The sequence below is a fragment of the Megalops cyprinoides genome, chromosome 7 (assembly GCF_013368585.1).
Source record: "Megalops cyprinoides isolate fMegCyp1 chromosome 7, fMegCyp1.pri, whole genome shotgun sequence".
NCBI classification, from domain to species: domain Eukaryota; kingdom Metazoa; phylum Chordata; class Actinopteri; order Elopiformes; family Megalopidae; genus Megalops; species Megalops cyprinoides.
In genome coordinates, this window is record NC_050589.1 from 19041340 (window position 1) to 19054150 (window position 12811).

General features: G+C 44.1%; 1 protein-coding gene across 3 annotated transcripts in view; it reads left to right on the top strand.

Annotated features, from left to right (window-relative positions):
• The window catches only part of nkain4 (sodium/potassium transporting ATPase interacting 4), a 47325-nt gene that overhangs the window by 27321 nt on the left and 7193 nt on the right, over positions 1-12811 (top strand). For all 3 annotated transcript variants that reach the window (XM_036533326.1, XM_036533328.1, XM_036533327.1), the window contains exons 4-5: positions 507-704; positions 10894-10954. In XM_036533326.1, coding sequence (XP_036389219.1) covers positions 507-704; positions 10894-10954 — 259 coding nt within the window. The remainder of the gene's footprint in view (positions 1-506; positions 705-10893; positions 10955-12811) is intronic.

Here is a 12811-nt window from a genome sequence, read left to right on the forward strand (position 1 = left end):
TTTGGTTCAGCAACCCTGAAATCCACACACAGACCCTGGATGCAACAGTCAATTTATGTGCCCCGGTAAAAAGGTATGGATCTGTCCGCTGCTCAGGGTCGGCGCACAAAGCGGAGCCCTGCATTTCGACCCAAGGGGCCGGGCTGTTTGATGCAGCCTTCTTTTTCAGGAGTTATGTGGAGATAATGACCTTAGCCACAGAGCCAGCGCTCCAGCTGGAACCTAGGAAGGAAGGGAATCAATCAAATCAAATCATAACTCTTCAAATTAAATATCCCACCGAACTTTGCCTCTGAGTCAGAGTGTACGTATGTGTGTGTTCATGAATTTTTGCTTACCTGTGTGTTCGTTGATGTGTGTGTTTGTCGTTGTGTGTGCACACATCCGTGTGTGGAGGCAGGGTGAGCTCCAGAGGCAGGAGCGTGTAAGTGTGTATTAATAATGAATGCTGGCATCGGCCGCTTTTGCGAGGTTGTGAAGTTGGGGGTCCCTCTGTGCCGTTACAGGAGAGCGACCTGCTGACCTTCAACATCTCTGCGCACCACTCATGGTGGAGCGAGCACGGGCCGGGGTGCGTGCGGAGGGAGATGCCCGCCACGGGCATGCGCAGCCTGGATAGCCAGTCCTACATTTCCGTCATGGGCTGCCTGCTGGAGTACCAGTACATCGAGGTCCTGCACAGCGCCTTCCAGATCCTCATCGCTGTGAGTATGCCCTGCCTGCAGAGCACCTGCGAACACAGCTTCGACACGGGGACAGGCTCAGCACAGGCTCTGCCTCGACACAGTCAGTCTTACCACTGGGATTCGTTCAATATTAAACACATGGGCAGAATCAAACAGACAGCCACACAAGATCACACAGGTGCAATATTAATATATTAACACAGAGGCCATTTTCAAGGCAGTCACACAGAACAAGCACAACATCACCAGCAAACACAGGCACCATCTTAGTCAAAATAATGGCACAAGCACTGCAGCGTTAAGCCACTACATGGACGTTCACAGTTTCAGGCCTGAGTCAGGCTTGCAGGGGGCAGCACACAGCCGGAAAACACAGGCACTGCCATAAGCAGTACAAGGAGAGACTGTCACAGGGAAGGCTTGGTGCAGGTATCTTATTCCATAACAATCTAGGTGCAGTAAGAATACAGTCAGTGAAGCAAACTAGTTATACAGTTACAACTGATATAGGGGTGATGAGAATCTACTCAGTTTTGAATTGTAGAGAGCACTGCTTTTCAGTTATAGGAATCGTAGGGGTGCAGTGACTGATTTCATGATCTTTTTTTTCCGTACACCTTGTAGGGGCTTGTTTTGAACTTGCACTTGATAAAAAATTGATTGGTTTTTGTTTCGCCCCAGTGAATTGCACTTTGCGAGTCACTGTCAGGTCACTAAAACACTTTAATCAGAAAGCAATATCAAAGCCCTATAAATTTTCCTGCAATACCATGTCAGATAAAATATAAAAAAATAAATAAATAAGATTTGTTGGCCTCTCACTGAGTATAATCCCGTACCACCAGTAATTGATGTTTGATTCATTCCTTCTCATGAAATCAATTGTCCTCTGCCATTTGCTGGTTCAGAGTCTGCGATAGTTCTGTTTGAATGCAGCCCTGTTGACATTAATTCTTCCATACCATTGTCTGGCTTTGAATCATGCTTTTGCTTGACATTCCCATCAACAACATATGACAACATTATCAACGACAGGGAAAAAAATATCCCCTGCTGATGGGTGATCCAAAAACTGCTGGAAGGCTCTCTGAATGTTAATTTTCCTGTCCTGCCCCTTCAATGACTAACTCTTCTTAGGTAGAAGTTGCTCAATTGGAGCCCCCGGTGTTGCGGTATGTGGGAGCGGAATGTGAGGAGGGGGGGCGAGGGTGTGTTTGCCCCTTGCAGCTCCACATTCTCTGTCTCACGCCACAGTCAAGCAGTTACAGGCCTTTGGTTGACTGGAAGGGATTAGTCATCCAATAGGTAGCTGCTCCACTCCTCACAAGTAGCTCTATGTGGCGACATTCTAACCCAGGCCCCTCTCTGAGTCTCCCCCTGTAGAGGCTTGTCAGTGGTATTGTCCAACTGCATTTTCACTGTCACCCTGGGAACCATGCTCAATAGACAGAAAGAGATGGATTTTTTTTGGGTGGGAGGGTGGGAGGGTGGTGGGGGCTGTATTTGTCCCCATTATCTTTTGTTAGTTGTATGCAGGATCAGTACTTACTAAGCCCGTTAAAAGTTGTGCCCAACGGGAAGTATCCCACAAAAGCAAAAAGAGGATTTTCCATCGCTGACAGTACAGGGACGATATCATCAAACAATGCGTCCATCAATGCCGGCACTGACTCCTCTGGGGAGCACGTTGGTTTATCGTGATAGCGTTGCTTCCGTGGAGGGTTTGCGTGTTTGAAGCGGTGTCAGGAAGCGGCAGATTAGCTGGGAGAGTTAAGAAGTCGGGCTCTTCGCTGAGGCCGATACCAGGGTGGTTCCCAGCCTGCTGTGTGCGGTAGAAGCTAGGGCTGCAAAGAGAAAGAAAAGATCAGAGCCCGAGGCATTAACATTCCTCAGCCCATACTAAGAGCCTTCCTGCTCACTACTCCACCAAAGTGGGTCATTCGGGAAAAAAAAGTCTCAATTGATTAGGGTTTATTCTGAAGAAAAGATTGCGCAGGATAAATGAATGTTTAATACTCAAAGGGACGCCGGCAGAAACGCTTTGTCTGCTGCAGCATTTATAGAAATACTTAATTTTGTTGTCTCTGACGAAGTTAATGACCACCTTTAATTTTCCCATTAGTAAGTGTTGACTTAATGAGTGCACCCAGAAATGCGCCTTGACCATCTGTTTCTCATGGTATTTTATTGCTCAATTAAAGCCTCAGAGGACACAAGATGGAACACACCTGTAGTGTCTCACTCTCAGTGTCCTTCATCTGTTTTGTTTCTAGCTTTTTATATTTTTTTTTCCTATGCCTCTTTATGTGTCTGTCCTGTAAATGGGGAGATAAAGTTAAAGCTTTGTATGCTTTACCACTGTCTCTCTCCCTCCAACTTACACATTGGCTCCTTATAAATAATACATTTAGGTGAGATAACGAGGCGAGTGGGAGATCGAAGAAAAAGGTCAGGCCAGTTATGAGAATGAATATGCAGTGAGCGTTGACTACTTTCTGGAATTCATTTATTCCACTTGGATACACAGAAGCTCAGGACAGATGAAAAACAGATACTCGTTTTTACCTCATCCTTAGCATTTCACATTGATGGTCTGACCATGTCTGGCCATTGGAAATCTGAGAAAACTCCTTTTCCTGAGGCTGGAGTTTTATTTTGCCTCTCTCAGTGCTGAAACCACCCCAGGAAAACGAGAGTTGTTCCAGCCAATTTCAGTTAAGCAACAAGAAAGGGAGCAGTGTCTTCCAGTTTATACGAGCTGCAAACACAGTATCCAGTCCTCCTGCGCACACACACACAGTGACAAAGCTGGCCATTACACTTCATAGTATAAAGGTTTGAAAAACCTGTAGGAAAAATAGAATGTTCCCCCCAAAATTATTTAAATGAATGTTAAATAGGATATTTTAAAAAAGGCAACAGGCTCAAAAATGGCTTTTCAGAGTCACTTTAAGCACAGTTTACAAGCAGAATCAATATTTAAAACTGTCAGCATGGCTTAACCTCAAACTTGTATCTTCCCTGAATCATTTCTCTGAGATGGCACTTCTTTCTGAAGCATACTTGTATATAAACAATGTTAACTATCATTACTAATAGGAATGAACATATTAGTCCATTAGCAGTTAACAGCCTATGTCTCCACCAACAAACATGACATCAGGAGTTGACTCAAATAGGCTTCTTTCTCATGCAATTGATGATGATATCAGCGGGGTTTTGAAAATCGTCTTCCAATTTAGTCGAGTGGAGTATTGTCATTCTGTTTAGTCGAATGTCATTAAATGGTATATTAATAGTCACACTTACTTTACACTTTACAAAATAATTTATACATTTGTATATTCCTGTTGCAGACACAAGCATAGACACACAACCACGTATAATAAATTCTTAATTCTAAATAAAGTTCTTCTATCCTTGTAATACACATTCTGTGACATTCTGTGCATTTATGTTTGCGTGTGTGTGTGTGTGCGTGCGTGCGTGTGTGTGTGTGTGTGTGTGTGTGTGTGTGTGACTGCTGATATTGCTGTGGGATTTTGAAAATAAAGCAGACCCTGCTTCCTCCAGGCAACACTTTCTGCCCTTGACTTCATTGTCTTGTTGTAATATTATTCTGCAGTTTTATTAGCACAGTTGCACGCCTATGCCTCTCCCTGCAGAATGCAGGTAGCCATTGGCAGGAAAAGTTTGTGTTTGTGTCAAGACAAGAGCCTGGAAGCCTGCTGTTATTTTTTTTTATTGTGTATCTCTTTCTACCCCCTCTTTCTTTATCCCTCTCTCTCTCTCTCTCTCTCTCTCTCTCTCTCTCACTCATACACACGCACGCACACACATGCAGGCATGCGCGCGCGCACACACACACACACACACACACACACACACACACACACACACACACACCTTCCCCTATGCCCTCCTTTGGGACTTGTAAGAAAGCATGCCCAGTCCTGGACAGCTGAAGAGGACAGGTCCTGATTTGGAGGAGGTGAAATCATTAGGTAGGGCTGGGAGATGAATGGCTGTCAGCATTTTTCAGTATCTGATTAGAGGATGACATAGTAATACCTGTGACTGTGAGTTTGGCTGTGGGGAGGTGAAATTGACATTCTCTACTTCCTTAGTGTACCTAAAGAAACAGCACCTGGCTTTTCCACCATTTTTCACCCCATCTGTGTCTCCTCCATGAAACACCATGAATAGGAGTAATGTTGGTGTATGGAGTGTGAGTCATAAGCGTGTTTGATGGTTTCACTGAAGTGTATAGTGTCTGATATCTGGCTTTGAGCCAGAGCACAGCACCCATCATTGAGGGGAGGTAATGGAGGGCATGGTGATTTATACTGGTGTTTGTTCAATTTCCACTTACCACTGTGCCAGGGGATACAAAGAAATAAAGAAAACGGAGGAAGCAGTATACTGTACTTTTTCTTGCTGTAAAAGATTGGAGCAAGTTACTACAGTAAAGTGGGTGTTACGTGTTTCCCAATAGTAAAGAAATGAAAATGCGTCTGGTTTAGACATCAGTGCCTCTCTGGAAAGGTATTTATGGCACATAATAAAACCCTTCTGTTTTATGTTCAACTTCAAAAGGAGCATGCTGGGGAGAATTAAATATAAATGCAGATTAAACCCACACAATTTGTGTCAAAGTTCATGTATCCCTTTCACGAAGTTATTGAGGCAAAAAGGCCACATGTGCCAGCGCTCAGACCAACATGTGAATAGGCCACAGAAGGTGATGTCACCTCACAGAGTCATGACAAGTTCATGATTTATTCCTTTGGCAGGGACTTGGGTCCTTATCTTAGCAAGGTGATCATATCTCTTTTATCTCTTTGTGTCTAAAACTCTTTCTTGGTCCTGGTTCAAAACCTGTAGAAACGTGTTGCACATGTAAGGCTTGTGCTTGTTTTGATGTAATTGGTTTCCATAGCATTAAAAATTAGTGGTGTGAATCTTGGTAACGGCCGGTGGTGAGGGGGTATGGGTCCGGCAAATGAAGCCAGCCCCCGCCCCCCCCACCACCTCTGTGATCTGACTGCTTCTAAGGCTAATTACATCTGTGCTCTTGAATCTAATCCCGTATAGCCACTGTGTCCTGCAGGGTAGCCAGAGGGGTACAATCAACAAGGCCAGAAGAGGGAGGAAATCAATGACCCCCATCAAACTCAGGAATGAGACAAGCTCAGTACTGAACACAGGCGGGAATGTGCCAAAGCACAGATCAGTGAAGCACTTGTGGGGCAGCAGTGGAGGTCCCCTCTACTCAAAGGCGGCACTCACTCCTCTCAAAGCAAGTGGATTAAAACAGGCTAAATGACCTGGATTTATTAGCAGATTTCATTCTCACAAGACGCAGTACAGACCAGGAACGGATGCTTGCGCTGTGTTGGTTCCTTTGTGGTAAAGTTTCTAACTTTACCATCTGCTGGTGTTGATGCGTTCTTTTGCAGCATTGTTTTGTTTTGTGCAGTGGTGCACAATGCACTTACAAATTGCATGAGGTGCTAGTCATGCACGGGGTGTAGTTCAGTGTAATTGTATGGATTTTCAACAGAGCAACCCACAAGGCCATTGTTTCCCCCAGCCTCTCCCCCTCCCCCCACCCTCCCGCCCCATGCTGTTCCCACACCCGTGTGGGGAAGTTCTGCTGGCAGCATGAGCCGCGCGTCTCTGTGCTCCGTCGCGGTGGCTGAGCAGGCCAGGCAGATGCGCCGCCCGCAGCCTTGATTTCCTCCTGCTCGCTGGCGTTCATTACAGAAGGCTGATCTCATTTCAGACACTGCGGGGAGCTGGAAAAGGCGTCAGGTAATTAACCTGCCAGAGCAACAGCTACCCTCCCCCCCCCAACCCCTCAGGTTCCGCTGGCACTCCCAGGGAAGCGTACGTGTGACAGCAGACGAGGCCTTTATCTCATCCCTTCTGTCAGAAAACACACACTCCCCGAACTGTGGAGTGTTTACCCTATTCTGTGGATGACGTGTTTAGTGAGATTGGCTCCCTCGTGATTATTATAATGATGATTTTCTTATCTGCTGTCATTTCCAGTGAGCTGCAGATTGTCTGCGAGCGTGCTCTCTAACAGAACTGGTTGATTATTAGGATCCATGCTTGAGGGGCTCCTTTTTCATCCACCCAAACCTGTGTGATGTTCTGCCTGTTGAGAGCTTGGTATAATTGCCTTTTCAATGGTTATTGATTTTATTTCCACAGAACTTAACATTAATTTGAAGCAACATTTATATTATACATTTCTATGTGTCAAATAATGGAAAGGCAAATAATTATGCAGCAGTTGTTTCTGGGAAAATAGTGATATAAGATTAGTAAATAAATTATGGAACTGTTAATAACTAATTTTTTAGAAGACATGGCCTTCGAAGTGAATGTACCAACAAATGATGGAGCATGAGATTTCAGAAATATAAATGCTTTTTGCTTTTGCAGGGACGATTCTGTGGGTTGAAATATAGAAAGGTTTGTGAGGTTGTGTTTTGTAGACATTGTAAGGGCATTCTCAGAGCAACGTAGTGTTAATGAGGCCAGAAAAGGTATTTATTTTCCCTGAGTCAGCTGGTTATATCATTTTCTTGTCTGTCCACTTGTTGATGTTTCTTGTCAGTTTGTACTTCAAAATATCTTTCCTGGAGTGTCTAATATTCAAATAGGTGTTTTAATGGGTATTATTGGCTTGATTGCAGACCTGTTTTTCTTGTTATTTATATTATCAGATGTTAATCATACACTTGGTAACAGACCTCAGCAATGCACTAATCAGTTTTTATTACTGATATCCCAGATCTATAGATCAGATGTGTGGTTAGTGCCCAATCAGTGGCTGGGGCTGTTTTTGCACGTTGGAGGGAAAATGATGTCACAGCACAGTCAGCAATGGGGCAGATGAGGAGTGGAGCCTCAGGTGGAGGAGGGGAATACTTAGCACCTCCTTCACACATATTGCATCTTATCTTGGAATCTAGATATAGAACGCATCCATACACTGATGTAGCCTTCATCTCATCACGGGCAGCAAAATGGAACTGGTGGACAGCACATGAGAAGTTGTTTGAATATGATGTGGGCCTGGAAGCTTCAGATTTTTCTTCATGACTGTGTATGTGTGGCATTTTTTATTTGTTTGGCATTCTTTCTGCTGAGGGCAGCAGATGAAGTGGGATGTTGTTGCAGGTGGAACACACACTGATCCCAGTGCAGATGAAATTGAAGACTCTTAGGTGTGAAGCTATACCATCCTATACAGCAGACATACCCTCTAGCCATCTCATGCCAAAGAGATGCATCTAAGTAGGGCTGGACTTGTTTAGTCCTTGGATGAGGTATATCCAGGGAAATTGCTCCTGGGAGTTGGTTGGACCAGTAGAGGGATCTCTTCCCTCTGGACTAAATAAAACCCAATACCCCAGCGCAGTGAGGGTGCCACCATGTCATAGGAAGTGTCACCTTACAGATAAGATATTGACCTTTTGTTGTGATTATTAAAGATTATACTCCTCAAAAAAGTGGGAGTGTTGACTCTTGTCGTAGTCAATCGCAAAACTTACTCTGCATACCTTGCTATGTAATCATTCTCCTTGCAGCTGATTGGCTCTGCAGGTCCTTGCATTCCCCACCCACCTTGGCTTCCCAGTTGATTGCTGCAAAAGAGAACTGAGGTCACAGTTTGGCTAAGTAAAGGTTAAATAAATACAAGTGAAATGTGGTGCAGATCCCTGTGCAGGTGAAGTAGAAGGCTGCTGCGCACAGGGTACAAAAAGGGTACAGCATGCATCAGTACCTTCCTATTCAGCCTCTCCCTGCTGCCAATCAGGTCCTTAGTTATATATTCATTGGTATAGGTGCTGGTATGATTAGGGTTAGAATGAGCTGCAGAAATATCCCACCTACAGGCTGCTTCTCTGACTGAGCCTGACCCATGCTTGAGTTATCACTGTGGAAGGAAAAGGACCTTTTGACAATCTGAAATCTCATTAATTTTCTATCTGCCAGTAGTAAAAGCTGGATTTTTGGGGTTGGCCCTTCGTCAACCTAATGCAAATCTGCTCCACCTCTTTTAGGTGAACCTTTGAAGCTTTGGTGAAACTTTAACTCATTTTTGAGATGGGTTCATGTTGTTTGCTGTTCAGTGACAATGAGCCACAGATTTGTGGGTTGGTAGAGGGCGTATACGTGATTAAGTATGGTAGAGTGCAGGTTATATGTTGGTGTTTTGCTGAAAGAACTTTTACGATGCATTGATTTTTGGCTTGAATGACCAGCAGCTGCTGCTATATCAGAATTATGGAAACCAAAAAAATTATCAGAAATTCTCATGAAAAGGTTAGCTAATACATTTTCCTTAACAGAAAAAAGAAAAATAAAGATTAATAAGAAGAGCAAGACCTGAGAAAGAAGGAGGTGCAGCGATTGGTCAGATGGTGAAACCCAACCTGGTTTGAGTTTGTCTGTGGTAGTTGTGTTTTCCATTGTCATCCAGATTCAGAACCATGCTGAGCCACACAAAAGCTGAACATTTGGTTTTATCCTTCAGAGTTTCATCATAAAACTTTATCTTGTTACTCATGATGTCTCTGAAGAACATGCCCTGTCTGTTCTGGTTTTGGTTTGTAATTACCGCTGCCTTCAGAAGCACCCTGGCTGATGGCTCTGTCTCTGTACACAAAGAGTGACTGCAATGTCAGTTTCTGTTAGGAGATTAATGGGTCTGGTAGACTCCTGTGGCCAGCCCAGATATCAGCTTCAGTTAAGCTTCTCTACCTAGAGGAAGACATGTTGAAGAGTAATAGACACTGTTGAAAGTCATTCAAATAACATGGCACTAATGCTGCATAAGCTGAAACAAAAATACAGTGAACTTTACCTCAATCAAATGATGCAAAAAGATGCTTACTTAGGAGCTTATCTGCTGACAGCTATGATGTGGAAATGAGCTGTTACAGGTTTTGGAATGTTTGCGCAGTTTTTGCCACAGCAAGGCATACTGACCTGGGTTGCTGGTGTTCGTGAGTTGAGCTCCCCTTTTTGCACCCCCCGCAGGTTGAGTGCCCCTCCTCCCCACCCCCTAAAGCGGATTCCCTCGAGTTTAGCCCCTCTTGTTCAGTTCCTCGTCTTCATCACTGATCAGATCAACACAAGGGACTCGGCAGAGGTGATCCCAGAGTAATGAGCCCACTTCACGCAAATCAGGCAATCAGTGCTCCATACTGATGAGTCTGTCTGGCTCCTGACATTTGCTTCATGTGTATCGTAATCCACAGTGCTTTCAGAGCAATTTTCCAAACACGTCTCTAATGGTTGCTTTGAGAGGGTAATTAGCCGCTCTTTTCGTGAAACCCGCACCGCACAGACACATGCAGGCACGCATACACCGCACACACGCAGGCACGCACACGCGTCTATGTTTTCCCCAGCAGATGCATCAATGGCAACTTGCCCGCAATACCAAATTAATTGCATGGGCACAAAGCCCACCATGGAGAATCTTGCCCCATGTCTCTACAAATCTTGTTTTTCATCATAATAGATTACTGTACAAGTCCTGTGACAGGTCTGCCAAAAGGATATATATTATATGTAATTTAGATTAAAATTGAAAACAAACTGGATGGAAAATCTAGAGAAAGCTGTGATAGTGTCTGTGCAGTTTTCAATATGAAAGTCTTATATCTACCAGACATGTAAACATAGACTGTTATTGCATTCCATTTATTGAGCCCAGTATACTCTCAGGCATATTGTGTTTGGTAATTGCATGCTATGGGTTAATTTGTACTTTATTTTCAAATCAAATGTGGTGTTTTCTAGATGAGCGCTGTAAATCACCTTTATGTTTAAGGACTCTAATAAAGTTAGGATCACATAAATTGTAGAGGTCAGGATTCACTTAAGGGGACAATTCTCAGTATGTTCACTTGTGTAGTTCAGAAAAAGAGGAAACTGTTTTTATGGCCTTCTATTATACATTTCAAACCAGCCAACAACTTTGGCACATTATTCCGCTCATTTTATCCAAAGTGGATTTCGGTGCATTTCGGTGGGGGTGAGGCCTCAGTGGTGTGTAATCTGGCGTGAAAAGTACACGGATGAGAAAACACAAGATGGGATCCCTGGACCCTTTGTCGCAAGGGTTTGTGCGTTTGCCTAAAGTGTTTGCTTCAGCGTTTGTCCCGTCGTGTCCCCACAGCTCCTGGGCTTCGTGTACGCCTGCTACGTGGTCAGCGCCTTCACCGAAGAGGAAGACAGCTGTGAGTATGAGTAAAGTAGTAACGCGGAGACCCTCCAACTAATTGCTGATGCCGCCCAGCCCCCCGTCCCCCCCACTTTTGCGACAGGCACCAGCTGGGGTGTTTCTTCCTGGAACCAGAACAGCCTGTGTCCTCATTCTACACCCTTCACCCCCCAACCCTCGCCGTCCAGCATGCCCCCCTCTCTCTCTCTCTCTCTCTCTCTCTCTCTCCCTCACTCTTTGCCCTCACCTTTCTCCCACTCCCCTCACTCCCTGCTTTCCATATGCCTTGCATTCGTCTCTCCGGCTGTCTCATGCTCATCTCCTCACCCTAACGGGATGTCTCCTCTTTACTGTTCTCTATGACTCACGGCTGTGTCTGCTTGTGGACAAATCCTTGCATGTTCCTCTTGTCTCGCTTTTGTTCTACCGCAGGGAATAATTCATAACCACCACACCAAAAAATTCCATGACAAAAAACACATTTTGCTAACGCCTGCAGTGCATATTAATTTTAAATGCAGACAGCATCAGAGCTACTGTTAATTCCACTGCATTCCAGCAGAAGATACATCTTTGTGTTTATGACCTGTCACATCATGCTGGTTTTCTAAGCGTATTTCAAAGGTCAGTGGAATGAAGTGAAGGACGACAGCTTTGTTTTAGCATCTTGTGGCCTTTCCTTCTTCCACAGAACCAGTGTCAGTGCTCACCCATTTAGTTCACCCATCTGAATGATTACTGGTGAAAAGTCATCAATATTTTAAAGATCTATTCTGGAGGCCTCCCACTGTGCTGTCTTGGCCGATTTCACTCTGAATTTTCAATTTCACTCCATTTACACGTCTGGGCATTTTTCTTCTTGATGTGCAATGAGCAATCATGTTTGAATGTTCTGTTCAATTGGTGATACAGTATGTTGGAACAATGACAGTGTGGGTTTGGGGGAAACCTGACACACACAGATCTGGCTTACATCAGTAAACAGCAGTGGTGGACCTACACTGACATACTACTGGGAGGTCAGAGGTCACTTTCAGGCTTAACCAATCAGGGAGCAAAAGTGGTTTGGGAATGGGAACATTTTGAGTAGCATGGTAATATAAGTCCTCTGCTACTGCTTATCCCCCTCCCCCAAAAGAACTGCTCTTTTGGAGTTGCCTCTGCTTGTCTGATGCTCATTTGGTGCAGGAGTTTAATATTCATAGTTTAATATATTCAGTATAGTCATGTTTGTTTGCATCTACCCCCTTGTACTCACTGTTCTCGGTGCAGTGTTTGCATTGAAGGCACAAAATTCCATGCTGGAGTCTACATGAAAATGAGTGCAGGGATTGAGATCTATTAAGAATGATCAGAATGTAAGGATTACAGTTAAGCAATCCAATCAGTCATGTGGACACATGAATAGAGAACATTATTTCTCACATGTTCATAGGTAAATATACAATCAAAACACTAATGGAAGAACCTCTAATTCTGATGATCTTGATGCCTTTCTGGATGCTACCACTTTCATTGTCATTTTGTTTGGTTGTGGCTTCCTGAATATTTTAGGTACAGTGTAAACTTAAATCTATTCATAGACGCCCCGACCCTGGGTTTCTCAACGGATCCCCGAGGAATTGACCAACTGCATGTGGTTTCCAAATCTGATCAGGGCTAGTCTCCTTGATGTGAAATGAGGTCAGATAATCCGGCCAATCCATGTCAGGTTGAAACCTGTTCAGTGTGTCACTGTGCTCATGAAACTGCCAAAAAATTTTCAAGCTTGAAACGATAATAGGTCAGGTTAACAATAACTACTTTATGTGTTCCTAAAACCCTTTGAAGGTTTGTTTGAGAAAGAAAAAAAGGAAATTAATGTGGGAGTGTT